The following is a 24,216-nucleotide window of genomic DNA, read 5'->3' as shown; positions in this document are numbered from 1 at the left end:
TCAGAATGTTAAATCAGATAAAATGTCCAATCAACAAACTTAAATTCAGCCTTAAAACAGCCAGCTGGTCTGTTTTCTCCTCTCAGTGACCTGGTAATAAACTAATGGCTCATTCACTCACGCATTTGTTAATAGTTAGCCACTTATTAGTCATTATGGAAAGTTTTCAGGACAGTGAAATGGATGATGGCCAGTGTGGCTGATGCCTCACAGACTGCTTTGATTACTTCTGGGTAGATGCATGACGATATCAGAAATTTGATCCCAGTACTTCCTAAATTTGAATACCAAATTTAATCAAAGAAAGACTCAAAGTAGACACTACTTAGGAGTGTGCAAGTGAATACATAGTATTACAACATTCAGCCCAAGTAACCTCTTGTGTTATTTTCAAGAAAAAGACTGAAGGAGTAAAAATGGCGCTGTGACAGTATAATGTGAAGCTGGAGCTGGTTGACACACAAATGGTGAATGATTCATTTTAGGATTGTTTAAAAACAACAACAACAACAACAAAAACAACCTTTAATAGATCAGCAACACGGTGCACATCTGAGCATCCTGGTTCGTGACCAGATGACCCCCATAGATACATGGATGTAAAGGGGGGACAAAGGTTTACTAAGATTTATTTCAAAGATTTAGTGACATAATTATTTTGCAGATTTAGATTTTTAACATAGTGGCATTAGTATAGTGGCTCTATGGTGTAGTGTTTAACACATTTGCCTTGTACACAAAAGGTTCCTGGTTTGAGAACAAGACACAAACAACTGAGAGTGTTATCTTCTGAGGGCCAAAGAGTGTAAAAAATCAGTCTACGCAAGTGCAGATCGAAGTGCAACCCCTTGTGAATAAAGGAGGAGCCAAAAGCAGTTCTACGTTCCTCACTTTACCCGCCACTTCCCACATGTGGGATTGTGGCATTTTATATTGATATAAAACTTTTTTTGGTATATTTTTTTTCTTCATGAAACTCTTGCTGCGATTTTCTTTTTATCCCTGCTGTGCTCTGTGTATATGACTTTGGCACCGTTTTACTCACCATGTCTGCTGCTTCTGTGCTCTGCTTTATTGTTACTTCCTGGTTGTGTGACATGTCGTAATATATGTTGTGAAACAAGTCCACGTCTCAGGTGCTCTATGAGAAATCAGGCGTCACAGTCAGCAGACTGAACTCGCTGTCTGCAGCTCACAGGTGGATGATGTCATGGTTTCTCTGTGTATGTGCGTGAGAATGTAAGTCTGCGAGAGCCATATGTGACGCATAGTGTGTGTGTGTGTGTGTGTGTGCGGTGTTGCTGGGTGAAAAGCTCTATAGTTAGGTCCCTCCCTCCCCATCTCCAGGTTACCATGGGGACAGGAGGTAACTCTGTGTGTGTGTGTGTGTGTGTGTGTGTGTGTGTGTGTGTGTGTTAGTGTATAGCTATCATGAGGTGTGAATTGCTAGCTTTTCGTTGCACACTGCAGTGGGATAAACAGCGAAGTGAGCCAGTCAGCCTCAGCCTCTCTCTCTCTCCGTGGCTTGTTTTTTGCTGTTTCCTCCTTCAGTCCCTCCTTCCTCTCTCTCTGGTAGGACAGAGCGTTTCAAGTCATGACGGAGAGCTGAAAGCTGATGAATGAAACTCCTGGAACAACAGGCAAAAAGGCCCCGGGCATCCAGATCAGATCGTTATCTGTGTGTGTGTGTGTGTGTGTGTGTGTGTGTGTGTGTGTGTGTGTAATTTTTGCTGTGTCTGTGTTACCTTTATCTGTGTGTGCTCGTTTGTGTTTCAATTTTAGCTGTTAATATCTGTGTTTGCTCTAATTTGTGTTTTGTTTTGACTGGTTGTTTCCTGTCTGATATCAATCAAGATATTCTGCATGGGTTTCCTGAATCATATGAACGAACATGATTTTGGCTTCTTGTTTATGGTTTACCATCATGGGTGTTCTCTGTGTATATAGACTGTATATAAAAGATGGATAACAGGGAGAAGCCTGAATTTTCTCAAAACATCGACCTCTGCTTGTCACAAACCCTCGCTTGTGACATCTGATTATAAAATGCCAAAATGGTGATGATGAAAACAGTCATCTTAAAGCTTTGAAACAGGACTGCGGGAGTCCCTGGGTGATTTCAGAGTAGCTATGTCTGTCTGTTTGTGGGCCTGGTGGGTGTCAACCTGCACGATTTATAAGGCGTGTGGTCTAAAGTATGACATTTTTGTAATGGTCAGCAGAGGATGACATCTCTGATTTGTGAAAGACATGAGATATGAGCCTCCAAACTTTTTTTGCCCTTCAGGATATAGGGCTGTGCGATATGACAAAAATCTCATATCCCCATATAAGACATTTATTGTCCTGACAACGATATAAATCACAAAAATGTAATATTTTCTGTAAATTCTGTGAATCTCGGGCAACTCGATTTCCCTGAAGTTTTTCTTCTCATCCGTAAACTCTCTGCATACTCTTTCCGGTGATTCAGTTTATTTTAAAAAGTCTCAGCAGGATCTTGAGCTTTATTGCGAAAGGTTTACGTGGAAAACGAACAAGCGGACTTGTTACCTTGTTTTACCGTCATTGTTGCTAACGACAACACGTAAAAACAGGCGCTTGTCCGTCCGTAGTGTGGTTATATTAAATATAAGAGAAAGAGAGAACTTTAAGAAATTAATATAGCCACTACAGTGACCATCAAAACGATGAAAAAATATTGCTGTACAGAGTTTATTTTACGACACCACAAAACAAACGATATACGTTATTATATCGTCATCCAATATATATCGTTATATCGAACATCCCTCCTTCAGGGGCAAAAAAAATCTGTAATCAATGTGCATGGATGCAAATCGGTTGATATTAGAGATGGCACGATACCACTTTTTTATGTCCGATACTGATATCATAAATTTGGATATCTGCCGATACCGATATGAATCCGATATAGTGTATTTTTTAATCAATAAAACAGTTTTTTTAAAATATTTTGCTGCATTTTGTATAAGTTCATACTGAAATTTTAAAAAACAAAACGATAAAGCTATTCTGTTATACCTGTATGCAAAAAATACACTGCACCCAAAATATTTCATAGTTCAGCAATATTGATCAATCTAATAAACTTAAGCCTACACCATCCTTCCTATTCTGGTATTTTAAAGAGTACTTAGGTTGTTTAATATTTCTGCTAACTAATAGGTTAAAAAATAAATAAATACATACAGACATACATACATACATACATACATAAATAAATAAATAAATAAATAAATAAATAGGGGACCCCCCCCCCCCCCCCCGCCTTGTGATGCTTAATCGATGTAATCTACTTTAATTGAATGCACGTGTAAAATAAAAAATAAATATAAAAAAAAAACTGCACAGAAATCAATTATTTTTCTACAATAATTAAATAGATTCAACATCTTTCTTCAACAGAATTGCAGACTGCACAGATCGTACCTTCCCAAAGGAAAAAGTACTATAGCTTACTAGGGTATATATTAGACTTAATATTAGTAATAGACTTCTATACATTTTACATCAGATTAAAACTTTGGGTGTAAGATTCAGATAATTATTTATCAAAAGCTAGACATTTTAAATGAGAATAAGAAAGAAAAGTATTTCTTTGTGCCCCCCCCTTTCCCTGTTAATGCCCTACCTGCCCCCCTGGCCAAACCTTGCTAGACCCGCCCCTGCACAGTTACCAGCCGTCAGCTACGTAGAAAAGGATCCTGGTGTAGAAAGTAATATTAAATAAATTCTAACAACAGCTTATCAAGCTTAAAAATGCAAAGTGGGCCAAAAACAAACAAGAGAGACGGGACTCGCGACTGAAAAGCCGATCAGCTGATCATTGATTAGTTTCGTGTTTGAAGTAGCAGCAGGAGAGGGAGGGGGAGAGAATGAGAGGCAGTCATAAGCTTAACGTGGGAATGCTTTATGAACATTCAGAGATGAACTTACACACTTGCTTTACTTCTCTCTGGGATAACGTTCTCAGAGATGAAATTCCGGTTTGGTAGCGAGGCTCCAAATGCTCAACCAGACCACCGAGAGGTCTCGCACGCCACAGTCGCTGTACCACGTGACGCATACTGCTCCGACGTGCTAAGGTTATAAGCCGAGTTCTGCCATGTCGCAAGTTTTGTGAAGTGCTTTTGTGATATTTAATGGATCGGATTACATTTTTTATTTCTCTCCGATAGCCGATCCAGTAATTTAGGTCAGTATCGGACCGATACGTAATGTCGGATCGGTCCATCTCTAGTTGATATGACATCTGGTCTGATGAAAATTGTGTTCTGACTATTTCACAAAGTACCGTGAGACTTACTAAACACAACATGCTATTGGCTGTGGTTCCCATTACCCTCTACTTTGTGATTGACATACAAGAATCCAGTGTCCCTCACTCTTCACCTCTGGTTTAAAACAAAAGGATGTTGATGGCAAATAATGCTCATCGTGAGGTTTTACAGTGGGAATTTACAAACCAAGACGGGTTCCTCTTACTCCCCTGAAAAATAAAACCTTGTACCTATGCCTCACCAGGGTCATCTCTGGGTAGCTGCTGTGCTTGTACCATATTTTTCAGACTATAAGGTGCACTTATAATCCTTTAATTTTCTCAAAAATCAACAGTGCGCCTTTTAATCCGGTGCACCTTATTTATGAATCTTGGTTGTTCTTACTGACCTCGAACCAATTTTATGTGGTACACGGCGCTCGCTAGTTTCCACCTAAACATGATTTCTGAAAAAATTAAAACGTACAGCACTGCTACCACTTCCAACATAAATGAAGACAGAAAACTAAATAGGAGTGTATTTTGTAGGGTTACTGAAGTTGGGCTAGCTGGCATGTAATGACGTGCTTCGTGATCGCTAGCGACACATCTATGTTAGCATAACATAAACACAGTGAAGCTGCAGGATGAACGCTAACTTCTTTCTAGACGATAAAAATTAACGCGAAGGTTCCCAATGGTAAGGGACAAATGCAATCGCATTGCAGGATGCTGTAAACGGACCAAACTTCAGTCAGGAGAACAACTGAGATAATCCATCCACATTATGAGGTTAGTCATTAATATACTGCAACAACATAGAATAGAGCAGCTGTGAGAGAATTCAACATTAATGAATCAATGGTACGGAAGTGGAGGAAGCAAGAAGAATGGGTTGAGTAAATTTTGACTTATCTGACTGTTTTGTTTCGCTTAATGCGCCCTATAATCCGGTGCGCCTTATAGTCCAAAAAATATGGTAATACAACATTGTAAAATCTGTGTATTACAAGGAGGTAGACTGCAGCCATCGATGGTGACAGGTGGCTCTGTAACTGTGAGGCTATGTTGTGGTTGGGTGACATGAATAATTAGGTAAACAAAGCAGAATATTTTTTTTGGTGCCGTCTAACCCCACGTTGCTCCAGGGGAGTTCATGTCAAGAGTTTCAGTTTTATATTCTGGTGAAATTCATTGGACGGGGGTCAGATCATTTTGTGTGTGTTTTTGGTTTCTTTTTGTTTTTTGGATACACCAAGTATTTAGCTTTGTATTGTACATGTTTTTATCAGTTTGAGGCCTGGTCATTTGTAGTGCATTTTTATTTTATATTGGTTGTTTTTGTTGGTGAATAGCAAACAGTGTCCAGGTTCCAGAGGGTGTAGTTGGTAACATGTTAAATCCTACCACTGGTGAAAACAAGGAAATAGTTTATGCAGACATTTCTTTTCCAAAAATATACTATTTAATTGGCTTTGATTACTGATAAATACTTAATATTTGTTTGACAATATGAAAATCATACTACCAAAAGGTTGTGAAATATAATTTCTGCCATTATGAGCCGTAGCTTCATATTTCCTGTCATAATTTATTTCTCTCTTTTAATCTGGGGATCTATTTTAACTCGACTCTTCTTCAATTTAGAGTTTTCTGTTCATGTTTGTTTATAAGTGTCAGTTTTCTTCACATGGTTGTGACCTGTTGTTTTGCATGTTTCAGTTCTACCTGCAAGACACTAAAAGCAGCAATGGGACATTCATCAACAGCCAGAGGTTGAGTCGTGGCTCGGAGGAGAGTCCGCCCTGTGAGGTCCTCTCCGGCGACATCATCCAGTTTGGCGTCGACGTCACTGAGAACACACGCAAAGGTACAAAGATCACATGTGGAATATGATGACATACAGTGATGTATTATGGGGCAAAGCACATATTTTATGCTTCTCAGTCAGCATACATAATGGACAGAGGATTTTTCCTTACTCTTATAGTTAATAATGCACACATGTCAAGTAATCACACTTGACTAACCTTCAAGGATGGCTCTGGGCTCATTTAGCTTTGGTCATATGAGCTAATGCATACATACACACCAGAGAGCGCATATTAAGGTCAGATTTTCAGCTCTACTTAAGCCATTTTCATACTGGAGTTCCAACAGGCATTAAACTTCTGTCAGAGGTTATGAAAAAAAAGACTGATCTATGCCTTTTTACAGATTTTAGAAGATTATATCAAGTTAAATTATATAATAAAAAATATACAGTTTGTTTTACCAGAAGAGACTCATAACTACTTTAATTTATCAGCAATATGAAAATAAGTCACTAGGGTCTAGAAACACGTTTTTGTTTTCACATCCTGGATTTGCGCCAGTGCATGCATGACAAGCCCGATAGCTTTAGAGAAGTGTGTTCTGGGAACTGTTATTATGCATTAAAAAAATAAGCAAGACGACAAAAAGCTGTGTCTAAACAAATTTAGTCTCTGTATACTGGAAATAGGATATGTATTTATTCTATTAACACTACCCCTTCACAACAATAGTTGTCTTAAGTTGCTTTGTACTATAAGAACCCCATCAATTATGAGAAAGATTACACCAACAATCAAATGATCCCCTACAAGAGCGAGGAGGAAGAAATCTCTTTTAACAGGAAGAGACCTCAAACAGAACCAGACTTGGGGAGGGGCAGGATCTTCTGTGGCCAGTTGTGGGGTGAGAGGAGGGAAAAGAGAAAACGGACAAGAATAGAGATGATAGTGGCATGTTATCGTACAGTTAGTGAAAAGACGGGAGTAAAGAAGAAATGCTCAGTGCATCATGGGAAGTCCCCCAGCCACCTGAGTCTGTCGCATAACTAAGGCATGGTTCAGGATGACCTGATCTAAAAATCCCAGTCCCTCCATGTGACTCCCTCTTTTCTGTCCATCTGTGTGCCTCTGCACACAGTCAGCTCACATGCTGATCCAGGCACTACAGCACGTGTGCTTTTATTTAGCTCAAAACAAACCACTTCTTTGTTGTGACACACAGGACACAAGCTTGACCTGGTAGCAGTTACTGTTTATGGCAATATTTTATTTTTTTCACCGTTTTGATGGTCACTGTAGTGGCTATATTAATTTCTTAAAGTTCTCTCTTTCTCTTATATGTAATATAACCACACTACGGACGGACAAAGCGCCTGTTTTTGTAAATATGTAAGAAAAATTGTGTCTGTTTCTGTTCTGTGTCCTGTGTACTGTTTGTTGTATGTGTGTCTTTCTGGCTGCTGTTACAACCAAATTTCCCCTTGTGGGACAATTAAAGGATTATTCTATTCTATTCTATTCTATTCTACACGTTGTCGTTAGCAACAGCGGCGGCAAAACCATCGCGTGTCTGCTTGTTTATTTTCCACATAAACCTTTAAGAATAAAGCTCAAGATCCTGTTGAGACTTTTCAAAATAAACCGAATCACGTGAAACAGTATGCAGATTATTTACGGATGAGAAGCAAAAAAGAGCCATCAGGTGCTAAAAAATAAACCTTAGACTCAAACGTTAGAACAGGCTTTTCCCCGCAGCACGCCGTGTAATAAATACTTACAAAGAAAATGGCGGCCGTTACAACTTATGTCTAAAAATGTATAGTTTCATGCATTGGTTAAAACATTCGACTCCATGTACACGACGCCCAGCTGGAAACACTTCACGCAAGTCAAGCTGCCCGAGATTCACAGAATTTTCAGAAAGTGTAACATTTTTGTGATTTATATCGTTATCAGGATGATAGAGGTCTTATATCGGGATATGAGATTTTGGTCATATCGCACAGCCCCAGAAAGAAGCAACATGCGCTCAAATACTCAGGCACTGACTCCCCATGTGTTTGACAATCTGTGGAATAATCTTCAACAGGGCTGAAGGTAGTGGTAATACAACAGTGCTGCAGCTACTGGTGAAAAAATTGCCTTTTACTCGTGAGCTACTGGTGATTACTCTGAACCATACCTAATTATAACAGTTGCGGGGTAATTGTACACCCCCACATCAGAAAACCTTCAATAATATGAAATTTGATACCTTATAGGATTTGTTAATATGGGCCAGAAAGGCAGAAATCTTTTCCTTAAAAATTATGAACTTTGACACATAGTCAGCCCGGGCTGCATGTTTGACATGGATTCTCTAGAGTCTCTATATTCGCTGATGATCCAGGACTTTGTATATGTAAACATTCTGCTCTGTTTTATTTCGTTTTCTTCATATGAACAATATTGAAGTGTCTTTTCTCTTTTTGTCTGCAGTCACCCATGGCTGCATCGTGTCAACAATCAAACTCTTCCTACCTGATGGGATGGAGGCACGCCGACGAAGCGAGTAAGCACCACTCACATTGATCCATGAAGATTTGTTTATGTAGTAATAACAGACTATATTTTTAACAAAGCTTTCTACAGTTTCTACGCTACACATTCTTCTGAAAAATTGGGATTTATTGCTGCTCATTAAAGCAACAGTATACTGATACAGACTTAACCAGATGTTGTTGCCGATTTAATGGTTGTCTGGTTAAGGTTAAATGCTTACACACACACACACACACACACACACACACACACACACACACACACACACACACACAATTTCTGCTTGTGTAGTGATGTGATTATTATCAGTCTAATTGAGGATGAGGGCAGTTAATGAGCTGAGGATAAGGGTCTGCGAGTGTGTGTTAATAATTCTGGCCTGTGTAATAACCTTTTGAATCAACTGTTCATTTGAGTTTTAGGGTCTCCCCCCCCCTTTTTCTTATATTGACTCATGCTGAGTGTTTACATGTATCTTTGCCTTTCTTTGTGTGTGTTTGTGTTAAATGGGCTGTAGCTGACCAGCCGCTGACCCAGCATGGAACTTCCTACTGTACTCAGAGTCCCACTTGCGTGTCTGTGTGTTTGTAATTGGCTGGACGTGTGTATTAGTGTTACTGGGGCTCAGTGCTGTGTTGGGCAGTGCCATATGCTGCCATGCTGCTCAGCTTCCAGTCTGGTAAACCCATCAGCCACGCTGACCGGAGTCTTGGGTCTGGTTTGTTCATGCTGTCTGTGCTAGAAAACAAAAAGCTGGGTTGCAAAACTAAAGGACACCAAGAATTAGTTGTTAACAGTATGAAAACATTCACAAATAATTCAAACAAGCCCAATCTAATGATCGACTATTGTTCCTAAAAATGTGTGTGTTTGAGATCTATTTGTAGGGCTGAACGATATATCGCATTTGCGATAATATCGCGACATGATCAAGTGCAATTTTCTAACCGCAAAGGCTGCGATTATACTGCGATTATATTATACAATTCATGGGCTGCATCCTCCTGAGGCCGCATTTGTAGACCGATTACGTCACAGCGACGCGCCGAAGGCTGTCCAAATTACAACCATATCCCAGAATTCATAGCGCGGCCCAGCCAAACTCCAGTTTCCAGCAATGGCGGCCGCTACTAAGTTTTAAAATTACTCATACTAATCTTTCTGGGTCACAAAATAAACTTTTAACATATTTTCAGGCGAGAAAGTAGTTGTGTAAACATCAAATATCTGCTCGGTTTATCAAGATATCCCATATTTGCAAAAGTGCTTCGACGTTTTCAGAGGCGTCTGCTACCCACCAGCTCGACAGCTAGCCGGGAGCTCGAGGGTTACTGATGCGGCCGAGAACGGCACAACTCCCGGCACATCATTTTCAGATCACCGCGGAGTTTCGCTGCTCGGGTTAAACGTAATATATAAGTCACTTAGACAACCTAAAAATGTTATTGTTGGGCTTTTTTCAGTGTTTTGTTTGTTCGTGAGTAAATCGGTTTGGCTGAGATTAAAGTTATTAGATTAGATAAAATAAAACTTTATTAATCCCCCGGGTGGGTTCCTCCTTGGTTTTCACACAGCTGACTAAACGTCAAACAGAAAACTTATTAAACAGAAGTATGAGACAGTCGAGAATTTACACCAGTGTCTGGTTATATTTTAGATAGCAAGAAGCAGACGGCCGAGTTTATTAAACTCCACCAAGACAGCGGTGACGCTAATCATAACTAGACCGTCCAATTTCACGCCTTTAAACTTTAAAGGCGTGTTTGTGTGTGTGTTTATACAATTGCTATTATGTTTGCACTTTATGTGTAATGTTACTGACTGCAGAGATCAGTAAGATGTGTGTATTTTTTATTTATTAGTTTTATTTATTTAATATTATTTTTTAATTGAATGACTGTCTAGTAGTTCACAGATGTCGAAAAACTGAGTGTGGTAAAGCCACTGATTTTGTTTATGTATATTTCTGCAATCTGCACATTGTACTGACTTTCATTTTAATGTTTACACCAGGGTTCCTTGTCAGCACTTTATGCTCAGATGTTTGTAAGCTAAAAATAAACTATTGTGTATGTTCAAATATACTGTTGTGATTGAAGAAGTTAAATAAAAATGTCAGTCATCAATTCATGCATCACCTCATGTCATCATAACAGAGGTCTGTCTTCCAGGAAAGAACAGTTTAAAATTAATGTAATATAGTATTGGCCATACTATATGATGTATTGCTTGTCTTTGTTTAATAATACAGAAGACAAATACCTTAAAAAATAATCGCATATCGCATCGCAATCGCAATATTGGGGCAAAAAATCGCAATTAGATTATTTTCCATAATCGTTCAGCCCTATCTATTTGTAACTGTTAATCACGTTCTTCAGGAATCAAACTGTATTTTACATGTTGCTAAAATGTGCGGCACTTTCATGTTGTCACACGTGCAGGACTTTAAGATTAGTTTGCCAAGTCTAGCTAATGTTAGCAGTGCTAGCACTTCCTTCCACACAGAGGACTGGAAAACACTGCTGTGGTCAAGTGGTTTTATTTCAGTTTGCTTTGACACTGAACTTCTTGTCACTGAAAGAGAGGGGCTCCTACCTTGTGCCATGTGGCTGCATAACATGTCACCTCTGGTAGTTAACTGGTTTTCTACTTAGTATAATATGAATATTTTGTTTAAGTAACCACGTAGCATTACTACTGACAACTACTGAAATCAAATGTTTAAATCTCTAGATGACAGGCCACACACTTGTCTAATGAATAAAGCTGAGGTCTTGGGATGCATTTAGAGCTTACTTTGACTGTTTATCCAAATTTGGACATTGTGTGATACATTTTTCCCAACCTGGAAAGACGGCTTTTCATTTACAACTGCTTTTTGTCACAAACAAAGCTTCACGAAGTGAAGATTCTGATGCACAACTAGGAAGTGAAATCAATAAGAATTGGAATATAAAAATAACCTGGATGGAATAATCCATTTAGACATTTGTGAGACATCAGATATTAGTTACCAGGATTCTGATTTGAAATTATGAGTAATTTTGCTTTTTGAACAAGTGATCATCAGTCACTTTCTGGTTTCTAGTATGCCTTTGCACAGGAACAAAATCATTTCAGTCTCTGTAATTTTTTCCCTTGTCTCTCTGTCACTGCAGATGTGTGGTATTTTAGTGGTGAGTTGTGATGAATTGTTACGACCCCCTCTGCTAGGCGGCAGGAGGGGAGTAACATACACAAGCCCCCACACGAAAACTGAGTAAAATAAAAAGGCCGTAACAGAATTGTCCTGGTTTATTTTCAGATGTGCAGGTTTGGATTGTAGTTCAGCACAGGTTTAAGAAGTCCATCAATTAACACCAACGGTAGTATTTTATCCACATGGTCAATAATGCATGAAAGTGAATGGTGCTTACCTGAGATCTAAAGAAGCGTCCAACATGTTCTGTGGGGAAACGACTGTAGTCTCTAGTTTGACCTTTGACCTTCAGCATCTGATATTATATTCCCAATATACGGGAACAATTACAGCATTTTTTGTCTGTTTGTTGTGTTGGTTTTTGTTTTTTGCCCTTTATCATAGTTCCTCTCCCCCGCTGTTTTTCTTTCCCTACCTCTCTTTCTCTCTCCCTTTTCTTTCCCCCAGTCATGTCTGTCCCATGTGTAGCAAGTGAAAATAAAATAAACAATAAAAGCAAAGGTGAATCAAATAGACCAATACGGCAAGGCCGGGATTGTCCATTTGGCAAAGTAAATCCGTTGGGCATCTTTCTTTGCCTTTAGACAATAATTCTGATGGCAAAAGAACCAAACGGGACAGGCAGGAAAGAAAACAAAAACAAAACAAACAATTACGGCATCATAGACTTACAGAGCAATGATGCTACCTTCTGTCTCAGGACCACATTTGACATTTTTTTTTACCTCCAACAGGTCAAATTTCACTTTTTTTTTTTTTTTTTTTTTTTTTTTTAACCATTTCCTTTAATCAAACAGCTCTTCTTATTTAACTAACAGTTGGACTCTGTCTCTAGAGTGCTGCTGAAGGGGAGGGATGTCAGAAGATTTATTAATAGCTGAAGAATGTCTCAGCTCCCTGGTATTAGAATTAGCTTTCTGGAGATCTGCCTACAGCTTTATAAAGATGGTTACTGTGTTTGCAATTTTACATTAAACCAAAGCTGGGTCTTTGAAAACTTTGATAGTGACAAATGTCCACAAGAAAGAAATTAATCAAATAGAAAGAAGGCAAATTACACTTTTTATATAGCAGCACGTTTAGAACTAAATTTCATTTAAAAAACCCAAAGACCAAAGAAAATGCACAGAAGACGAAAAACGACAGTTTCATAACCATAACTATGCTTCAATTTTATTTTATGAACATCTTTATCTATATAATGAACTCCACTCTCCTTATAACCCTTTAAAGATACTCCCCAAACTGAACCATTTTCAGATTTACATCTTTATTTAATATCCCCTTTCTCCACATTGATACTGCATTTCTAATTTCAAACAACCACTAAATAAACATTAATAAAATTTTTTTAGTAATGTGAAAACTTTGTTTACATAATCTGTGCTAGACTTTGCCCACAGTGATGTAAATTAGTGTTGTTGACAAATAAAGTAGTTTTGATAACTGACAATGTCATTATTATATAATATAAAACATATGAGGCACAGGACTGGACTTTGTGCTTCCCCATAAGTATTTTTCAGCAGTATCCATTTCCACTTACTGATAACTATTTAGCCGTCATCTCTTACTCTAAACATTTTCTCTATAATATTAAATACTTTTTATAGATCAATGAAAATGTATTGAGTTTTATTGCTGTTTGATGCTCAGAAGTCTCCATAAAGTCCTCTGAACAGCACAGCTCCCTGGAGCCGCTTCAATTATAGTTCATTTAAAATAGGAGGTAACAACGTGGGAGTGTTTCCTTATTATTCGGTCTTCCATCTAATCTAAAACACCTGTTGTGACCTCACTGGATGACTTGTGGCCAGAAATGTTTGTAAGTGAGGATCAGCAGTTTTCTGCCTTTGTGAAGTCATTTTTTCCCACAATATTGTTTATGTGGTGAGACACAGAAAAACACATACAGATCCAAAGAATAAATTCGAGCAAGTTGTGTGTTAGTGTTCCTGCATTGCTCTGTTGAACTACTTTTTTAAAATAATGAAAGTTAATTTTATAAGGTAAACATTGAGCTATGAATTATTAAAGTCTGGCCTGTGCATGCGTCTCGTGTCATTGTTTTGATCACAACAATAGTACTTCTTTGTTTCCCCTATCAGTCTGTTACTGCTGTCCGTATTTCCGTAAAACACTCACGCATACTTGTGGTCATGTGGTTAATGGGGGTGTTTCATTTTCAGATTCACTGCTCTTCCAGCCAGGTGAGCAGGACAATAAAATGTCAGCTCAAAAATAGGTTGGGATTAAAGATGATAAATCAGTTGCCAAGTGATTTATCCAGGCTACCTTTGACCTCCCACAAGATGATAAAGGTAGTGAAGAGTCATAGTTGCAGCAGAGAGGAGTGTTTCCTCACAGTGAGTGCCAGGAGGGGTGGAGCTACAGTACCTTGCACAAGTTAAAGGAAGAAACTCAGCTGTTTGTTCAGAGGGGAGGAGCGGAGAGACGAAGAAAGCAAGTTAGTCTTAGACTTCATGCGCTCCGTGGAAAAGTAGAGAAGAATCAGCTGCTTCCTCTGAAACCAGAAGAGAAATGAAGTAAAAGTTAGAAGCTGTGGAGGGGGGCAGGCATTTCTCAGAATAGTCAGGGTGAGGTATTAGCTGAAAGGTGAACTTTGGCCTGTGACAAATCACTACCTGACGTACGAGGAGAATACCTCCCAGGTAAGGTCTTTGAGGTCCAGAATTTCAGGCAGGTTTCTGGGCAACACTGGTCGGACTGTTTTCATGCTTTTGATATTTACAGAGCTTTAAAGTCAAATAGTACCATGACCTAAAGTTTGTGTCTAAACAACAGTGTGTCGCTGCAGCTGCTGATTGTATCTGTTCAGTGTTTCTCATTGAATTTCTGTATGTGGTGGTGACAGGGGAAGTGGCTCTCTGTGTGACCGTTCGACCAACCTGTGCTTTCTTTTATAAATTAATGAATAATAGTTTATATTGTTTGTGACAGTTATTAATTAGATGCATCTTTGATTTCTCAGCTCGTAGACAGACTTCAGATCCACCATCTTGGTCTGCGGGTAGCATTGTTTTGTGTTGTTTTGTTAATGACCTCAGCGCACATGAGCCAGTTCTCCACTTGATGCTGGTTGTGGTTGGGATAGGCAGCAAGGACAACTAATACAGTTACCAGCTGCAGTTTAAGGTGATGAAGATGGAGCCCTTCCGAATACATATTATACCTGGGAACCACAGGCATTTAAAGTCTGTGTGTGTAAAAAGTAATTGGTGGAAACTAAAACTAGCTTTGCAAAATATTAAAATTCAGTGAAGTCATTGCTGTTCCTGGTGTGTGGATGCCAGCATTGTTACAGAGTACTGGAACTGAAGTATTTTCTAGATGTTGTTAGTTTTAGTTCCATATTAACTCGCATAGGAATGTTTGCTCTATAAATTTTAACACATGTGCAGCAAGACTTGTTGATTAAACTCTGGTCATTTTTTTTAAAAGCCCGCTCAGGCTGTGGTTAAATGGATACTGAATGTTTGTGTGCAGTATTTTTATTTGTTTTACCACTCGAGATGAAATTGGACTATATGTTGCCAACAAAACTAAAATGAACTAAAGCTGGAAATCTAAAAAGGGACCTGATTGGTTGTTTGTACAGGTCACTGTTGGGTTTCTTAAAGCTGATGTGGCAGCTGTGTAGAGAGCTTCTTTATACTTTTTTTATTCTTGGCATTTTACATTATCGCTTCAGAAACAACCTGCTCATTATCAAAAGTGTAATCTCTAAGGTTAATCTCCTGATGCTGTCCTCCTGATCTGGAATCCTTTTAAGCCCGTTGGAGGCCCAGAGTTTAAATTTATTGCCTGCACTTCCTGCGGTGAAATGCTGGTTAGGGGGACTGTATTGAGGCCAGGGGTTTAGTATTTTTAAATACTTTCCTGACGTTTTTTATGGTTAACAAAAAAAAAATGGGATTACCACTCCAATGGTTTTTTTCTTTTTCTTCACTGACAGTGGAAATACATGGGTCTTGGAAGCTTTACACCAGTGAGACATATCAAAAGGCCAGTGCAACAGAGATGAAGAGCAATATCAAACCTATTAGAGGTGGAAGAGAAATGTGCTGTGTAGAGCAGGGCGATATGGCCAAAAATATTTATCACGATATATATTTGAAAATTTGCGATAACGATATAACCGACGATATAATTGATGCGAGACAAAATACAACTCCACAACATTACTAGCGCAAAAAGACAACCTTCCATTTATTTTCACTTAAACAAGAAGCTGGTTTTTATGTACATTAAAGCTTTATAAAAATGTAACAGTGCAAATGCAAATTCCTTGCTGAAAGTTTAACCAAAAGGCATTTCCAGTAGAAATGGGCTGACATATCCTGAGCATAACCATGTATAATATCCACTGAAGTCAAAAAGAGGTGCTTTGCAACATTAAACTGCAGTGTGCAGTACGCATTTTTCGGACCATAAGGTGCACGGGATTATAAGGCACATTAAGCGAAACAAAGCAGTCAGATAAATCAAACTTTATTAAACTCATTCTTCTTGCTTCCTCCACTTCTGTACCATTGATTCATTAATGTTGAATTCTCTGGCAGCTGCTCTATTCCCATGTTGTTGCAGTATATTAATGACTAACCTCGTATTGTGGATGGATTATCTCAGTTGTTCTCCTGACTGAAGTTTGGTCCGTTTACAGCATCCTGCCATGCGATTGCATTTGTCTCTAACCATGAAGAACCTTCACGTTAACTTTTATAAGTGGAAAAGTGTTAGTGTTCGTCCTCCAGCTTCACTGTTTATGTTATGCTAACATAGCTGTGTCGCTAGCGATCACGTAGCACATCATTATATACCAGCTAGCCAAACTTCAGTAACCCTACAAACGTCACTGCTGTTTAGTTTCCTGTCTTCATTTATGGTGGAAGTGATAGCAGAGCTGTACGTTTGAATTTTTTCAGAAATCTCTCAGTCAGAACATGCAATATCATGCTTAGGTAACTAGCGAAACTAGCGAGCTAACTTCCGCTAGCTTCCTGCTAACTTCTAACTCCGTTAAATGTAATAACTTTTGTTTTCATGGATGCCTGGAAGTTAAACTTTATAGTTACACCTGGTAAAGCAGCAATGCTGATCGTTTTATTAAAGATGAAAGAATTTAGACAGTTTTTAACTCTAAGTGATGCTGCAGTGTTGTTTGACCTGAAGCATACGGAGTTTAGGACCCAGATTACTCCCAGATTTAAGAGCATCTTAGAACGGCCGCTTGCATGTTCTGCAAAAAAATGTGCTTTGTTGTGTATCTGACGGACAAACACCAAACCAGTTCCACATCACGGAAGTTGCACCATTTTTACAAACCAATTCTGGTTCATCTGTTTCACTCAACAATCGGCCATGTGCGTATGAAAACAAAGCCACTGCGCATGCGCGTTTTACTCCCATTCTATCGCGATATTTCATTTTCCTATCGTTGCCTAACATTATACCGGTATTACCGTGAACGGTATAATATGGCCCAGCCCTAGTGCTGTGTGTACAATACATTTTTTTCTATCACTAGGGATGGGTATCGAAAACCGGTTCTTGCTGAGAACCGGTTCCCACTGTTTCAATTCCAAGGAATTGTTTGCCATTTTTGCAAACGATTCCCTTAACGATTCCAGTCGCCCCAAATTACGTCATCACGTTGCGGAGCGTCATTTACCTGGCAGGAAACACGGCGGCTCAAACGCTCAAAAGTTTGATTATACTTTACGAGAACGGATGACAACAGGGCAACTTGCAAGTAGACATTTCATTTAAGGGAGGAAACACTACGAATATGCAAAAGCATTTGCTCACAAAACACGCGATGACCTTAAATGAATGTCGTGTTTTTAATTCCGCTCCGGACTCGTGAATCTCAAACCAGCAGTAGCGGTAACGTTTGCACATCCTCCCCCGTTAATGCGGCAGGTAAATAATCAACTAACAGTGCATATTATGTTAGCGCAATCTGCCTTATTACAAAACCTGCCATTACTGTGCATTTAGGTGACCATGATGAGAGAGACAGAGTCTGGCTGGCTCAGATGCTGGCAGTTCTCGCTGCAGTCCGGTAGCGTCTCCTTTCAGGCCAGGATAGATGAATGTCACCGAGCAGTGACTAAGTTTGTGGTCAAAGGCTTGAACCCATTTGCCACAGCAGATGCCCCCGATTTTCGGTAAGTGAATGTGTTTAATTGTAGGCAGGGACATTACTGGATATTCTGTAATTGCTACAGAATAATTTATGTTATACTTTGTTATTGCTACAGGAGAATATTTATTTTATTATTTTACATTTACAATTTTTTTTCTTGGGGACCCTGTGACACCCCATTGAAGAGCCATAGGCTGGATCTCTTAAGATCTCACTGTTGGGTTTGTAAGGCCATGTTACTCCTAAATTTCTATCTTGTTCAAAGAGAAGATATAAAACAAAGTTCTAAGCTAATCGACCTTAGTGTTCTCCTTTAAAAAAAAAAAAAAAAAAAAAAAGAATCAATAAGAGAATCGATAAAGAATCGAATCGTTAAACAGAATCAAAAATGGAATCGGAATCGTGAAAATCTTATCAATACCCATCCCTATCTATCACTGAACCAAAGAAATCCACCTATCAACTATTTTGTCTTGTAACATTTTATGTGAATTGTTCCATCACATCTATGATAAGACTTGAGATAATCGTGGACGGATCCATCCCACTGATTGGCCCAAGTGAGCAGAGGATGGTTTTGAGTTTTTGGTCAAGATAAAATGTCAGTTTTGTTATCCTGCAGCTGACTTCTTTATCTAGATAACATTTCGTAATGTTCAGTTCAAACTCTTGTGTCACACCTCTCTATGCTATTTACTCCCACTTTGAGAATGTTATTAACTGGTGTTATTAACTGTTTTTAAACGTACAATTGTGTTGCTGCCGAATGTCTAATCAATGGATCTATCTCTAGTTTCACCTTAAATAAATTCAAATAAATCTACAAACAAATCTACAAAATCCCCTTTAAAAGAAAAAAGGTGAACAAAAGATTGAGTTTTCAATAAAAGACTATGCTTTAAATTGCGAGGACTGTTTTTATAGTATAATAAAATAGCACAATATTGACGAGAACATAAAGAAACAACAGAAAAGAAGGAATTAATGAATCAGGCTTTTACGCTTCCTTGTTTACTTTGTAAAAAAAAAAATGTCCCACTAATTAATAAATTGTTAAAACTTTGATGTAAAAGCAGTCTTTTGATCCAGAATTTCCCTCAACCACGTTTGGGGTTTTTTTGTGTGTTTTTTTTTTTTAAATAGTCTGTGCTGCAGACATATTTTAGTAAGTAATAGATGACCATGTAGAGCTATGTTTGTGACAGAATGAAATGTTCTCCCGCACTGTTTTAAAAACATGTGAGTATGCTGCAGATGGAAACTACTGGCAGCCTTTTGCTGGACTGCATGCAAAACACTCAGCCTTTTTGTTTTCCTGTTGCTCTGCTCTGCACTTTGTGTGTCCGTGTAGGCAGACTTGATGTTCTTGTGAGCCACAGTTGAAGAGCTGTGAAATTAGATCATGTGATGGCGTAGATATTGTTCCATCTTTTTAAAAATGTGTTGCTTTGGAGCCATGCTGGTCTGGTCTGTGCAGGCAGTATTTGATGACTGGAAATGAGTAATTTTCTTGATGCAGTCAGAATCTGCTGTAAATAACTGCTGCAGAGCCTCTTGAATCCCCTGAACCGGCCTCTGATCCTTCCTTATCTTTGTACAATAAATTTTTGTCCTGCATGTTTACTGTACTTTTTTTTTTATTTGCTTATTAAGAGAAGGCATAATTGCTTAATCAGATTGTGATTAAGAGATTTATCTAAATACTGTATTTTTACTGTTCAGTCATGCTCTTTTTTTATAATTGTTTTTACGTTATTGATAATATTTAGTTTAATGAGCTATTCGACTTTCAGTTGTGTTGTTTTTGTTATGAGTTATTTGCTTTAGCTGCTGTGACATAATAATTTCCTAACTTTCTTGGATAAATAAAGTAAATTACATGAAATACAATTAAAAGAAAAAAACAATACCAATGAAAGAAGAAAAGTTTAAAGTAATTGTTTTTCCTGGCATTGAGTGGATAGCAATCTTTTCTTGTTCTTTCTGGTAACTTGATAAATAAAATGCCTTCAAGCTGAAGTAAATGTACCCCAATTATCCAAATTAATGGAATCAGTTAAATAGATGTGTTTTTATTAGTTGGAGAGACACATTGTAACTGCAAACTTAACTGTGATGATGTTAACTCCTTCCCCTATGAAGATGACATTTACTCTTAATGATGAGTTTTGACCTCTCAGTATATATCAATAAAGACATGGTTTGACGACCATTAGAAAAGTTTCTCCATTTTTCCAAGGGTAGCTGCACAGCCAGAGACCACCCTTTATTAACTTCTGATGTAGTCATTTTGTTTTGTAAGCAGGCCTGAAATATGACAAACTCCTCAGTTTAACTTTACTTGAGTTTAACTTGCCTTTATTGTAGGAACTTGAATAGAAAAATGTTAAATCACACCTGAGAAAACAGGTGTCTGCTCACCTTTAAAGGCTTAATCTGCTAGCATGATGTAGCTGAATGACAACAAACAGCCTATTAGCAAATGATTCAAGGTCTATTTATGTTGCCATAAACAGACTTGTATAACAGGAATTCCCATATTTATTTTTTATATTTAAATTTCTTGCAAAACATGCCCAAAATATCCCCTGATACATAAAATATTCTTCTCTGTAAAACAAGCAGGGGAACAAGTAAAAACTGTAGTAAAGTTTGGTATGTGAACTCTCATTAAAAAAGGCTTTTTGGTCATGAATTGGCAAAAGAGAAAACGTACAAAAAATGTAAGTGCCAAAACTGCAAGCAGTGCAGTTTAATGACCTGAAGGTGTAGTTTCTTTAAAGGACAGTTATCTTGGCTTATTTACGTGTTTGTTTGTTTTTTGTTTTGTTTTTTTTAAACATTTTTGGTGCCTGGATCAGGGTTTCAAATGGTCAAAATGAAGAAGATGGATTATAATGTTCTGTTGTATCTAAGAAACCTCATTGTCTTCACTGTACACAAGCCATTAATCCAAACCTACAAACTATCACAAAAACCCATATTTCTGTTATGTATGGGTAAAGAGAGAGGCAAAAGGCTAATAATAATAATGGATTGGATTTATATAGCGCTTTTCAAGGCACCCAAAGCGCTTTACAATACCACTATTCATTCACTCTCACATTCATACACTGGTGGAGGAAAGCTACAGTTGTAGCCACTGCTGCCCTGGGGGAAGACTGACAGAAGCGAGGCTGCCATATCGCGCCATCGGCCCCTCTGGCCAACACCAGTAGGCAAGTAGGGTAAAGTGTCTTGCCCAAGGACACAACGACCAGGACAGAGAGCCCGGGGATCGAACCGGCGACCTTCCGGTTACAGATGCGATTCCCAACCCCGTGAGCCACGGTCGCCCCAATCATTAGCATGAGCAGTGCTGATGTGAAGATGGTATCTGAATACTAGAACTGCTGCCAGCTGTTATGCACAGAAATGTGACAGCACTGTGACTGAATAAATGCAGCAGGAACAAATTGTTGGAACAACACAGTGAAGAAGAATCATCATCCCTTCAGGACAAGAGTCCTCTGGAAGTACCAGTGCCCAGCGTACAAGTGTTACAATGCTTATTTGCTGGTATCCAGTTTAAAAATATGACTAGGAGATTTTAACAAGATAAGAGGAAACATGGAATACTGTATGAAAGACTAAAATATCTAATGTTATGACATATTTAGGAGGATTGCAGTTTTTCCATTTCTTCTTGCTGGGTGTCATGTGATCAGCAGGCAGTGGAGCTCTGATATGAAAACTAGTGATGGGATTTCCGGCTCTTTTTAGAGATCCGGCTCTTTCGGTTCGGCTCACTAAAAAGAGCCGGCTCTTTCGGCTCCGAACCGGCTCTTCAGGTTGTTTTGTTGCTTTAATTAATTTATTATTAACAATAATATAAAATTATGCACAAAAGGAATTACTAACGTAAAAACAAGTGGTTTTATTTATATATGTTTATATATAAATATATGCGGTGGCCCCTAGAGACAAAACACGTACAAACTCCAAAACACATTTCTAGCATGAACTGAACTTCCAAAGCAGAGCTACTAGATCACTTAAATTACACAATTGAAAGCATGTGTGTATTGTTTGTGTATTTATACACAGGCACTCATATATATATTCAAATAATTTAAAAAAAAGTTCATTTACCTGTTATTACCACACACCAAATCCGGTCGTTGGTACTTGCTGGCTTGTGTAGCCACAGGATAACAAAGGCTCAACACTGCGCCCAGCATCCTGGAGCACTTCTGTTGTCTTTTGTACGTGTTTTGAGTTTTTATGTGCTTCTGAGTTTTTATATGCTTCTGAGTTTTTACGTGCTTCGGAGTTTGTACGTGTTTTGGAGTTTTTACGTGTTTTGGAGTTTGTACGTGTTTTGGAGTTTGTACATGCTTCAGAGTTCGTACGTGATTTGAAGTTTGTATGTGCTTTGTCTCTAGGGGCCACCGTAAATATACTTTTATTTATTCACTCCACATAAAATGTAATAAATAAATCATATAATACAAAAATCAACTATTCACATTTCAAGTTTTAACTATTTAAATTTTCAGCTTTTTCCTTTCACAAATTTAAAGTGAAAAGAACACAAAACACTGCAAACCACAACACAATTAAATATAAATTATAATATGAAAACAAAAAGAACATGCATATTCTCTGTCATATGGACCTGCATGAATAAACTTTCTCAATCCTTTATCATCTGCAACCGAAAATAGTTGTGGATGATTACTATACCTTTCTAATGTTGTTGTCCCTGCCTCTCTTTCTCTCTCTCTGGCTCTGTTCCTGTGCTACTGGGTGTAACTACCGCCCCTCCCCCCTCTGCCCAGCGTAAAGCACACGGCTCGCGTGCAGAGTGAAGCGGAAAAAAAGTGCGAGAGAGAGGCTGAGAGAAAGGGGGGGGGGGAAGAAAAAAAAAAAAAAAAACCCCACGTGACGGCTCGCGATAAGGAGCCGGCTCGCGTCGTTCACGTCAAAGAGCCGGCTCTAAGAGCCATTTCGTTCGCGAACGACCCATCACTAATGAAAACGCCCAACTCAACATAAAGTACTGGGTGTTTACTGTGATTGACGATGTGGCTCTGTGGAAGCTGTTTGCTCTAATCTCTGCAGAGAACCTGCTCTGCTGGTCCTAAATGTACAAAAATCCTTTTAAATCACTGCCTTAACCTTTTAAAGTGCTTGTAATTATTTTTCTGACCTGCAGTTTTGGCCTTATGTACAAACTGAGGTTAATGAAAGTGCTTTTCTCAACCCATCTATTTATTCACTGCAGATTTCTGGTCGTGTATTGTCATCTCATTAGTTTGTGAGGTACTGCCATCCAGAAGAAAGTTGCCTAAAAATAGTGAAGATAAAACTGTTGGCTTTTATTTTTGTTGTAAGACAGCAGTGGTCTGTGGCTAAACCATTCCCTTGTTCATGGTTGTTTTGTGGCTTCTTCAGTGCACCTGTTGTTACTTTGAGTTGCCCCTAACTGATAAAATCGATGTACAATAGTTTCTGCATCTTCATTCTTCTGAGCAGAATTTTACATGCAGCTCAGTAACCAAGCAAATTTGAGTTGGAGTTATAAGTATGTTCAGCTGAAGTGTGTGCTGCAATCCTTTTTATAAGAGGAAATGTATTGAAGTCCAGCTTGTTCTTGTCTCCTATAGAAAAACAACCAATTATTGATTTGTAAAATGTGTTTTTGTCATGAGAATTCATGCGACCCGTGAGTTTTTTGTTAAAGGAGCTGCTGCGTTCTACATTTCTGCAGGGAGTAGTGACACATTAACAGTGTTGAGTTATTTTTTTGCCCAGAGTTGAATTTACATTCCTGAACTGTGACTGTTTCTACGTAATCTCCACACTGTCTCTCAAACAAACCTGCATGACCTTGCTGTGCTGTAAGATTACAGTACTTTGGGTAAACACTGCACAAAATGACAGAGGCCCTGTTTCTGCAGGGCAGCAACTGAAGGTTTCACACTGTGGTTTTGGTTTAGATTTATTCTTCATTCAGCTCCTGTCAAAACTACTGTGTTTTTTAATTAATGCAACACAGAGAGCAGTGGAAGCGACTCACAGTGACTGTACTATATTATTATGCATGGTTTGACCTAAGGAAATGGAAAAATGTGATCCTGTGGAGCAGTGCAGTGTTAAAACAAGTGACCTACAAATTTATTGCACTGGTTTGTGATTTTTTTAAAATGAATGCATTCATCTTCTG

The 24,216-nt window shown here is 38.5% G+C and overlaps 1 protein-coding gene across 7 annotated transcripts in view; it reads left to right on the top strand.

The window, feature by feature from the left end:
- The window catches only part of slmapa (sarcolemma associated protein a), an 87,131-nt gene that overhangs the window by 24,330 nt on the left and 38,585 nt on the right, over positions 1–24,216 (top strand). For 6 of the 7 annotated variants that reach the window (XM_082534920.1, XM_082534919.1, XM_082534918.1 and 3 more), the window contains exons 2-3: positions 6,005–6,152; positions 8,575–8,647. In XM_082534920.1, coding sequence (XP_082391046.1) covers positions 6,005–6,152; positions 8,575–8,647 — 221 coding nt within the window. Of the gene's footprint in view, positions 1–6,004; positions 6,153–8,574; positions 8,648–14,358; positions 14,512–24,216 lie in introns of those variants that run through there. The other variant, XM_082534921.1, reaches the window with a different exon arrangement.

This window comes from Aulonocara stuartgranti (genome assembly GCF_965226115.1).
Source record: "Aulonocara stuartgranti genome assembly, chromosome: 5".
NCBI classification, from domain to species: Eukaryota; Metazoa; Chordata; class Actinopteri; order Cichliformes; family Cichlidae; genus Aulonocara; species Aulonocara stuartgranti.
This window is presented reverse-complemented; position numbering and strand designations above follow the sequence as displayed.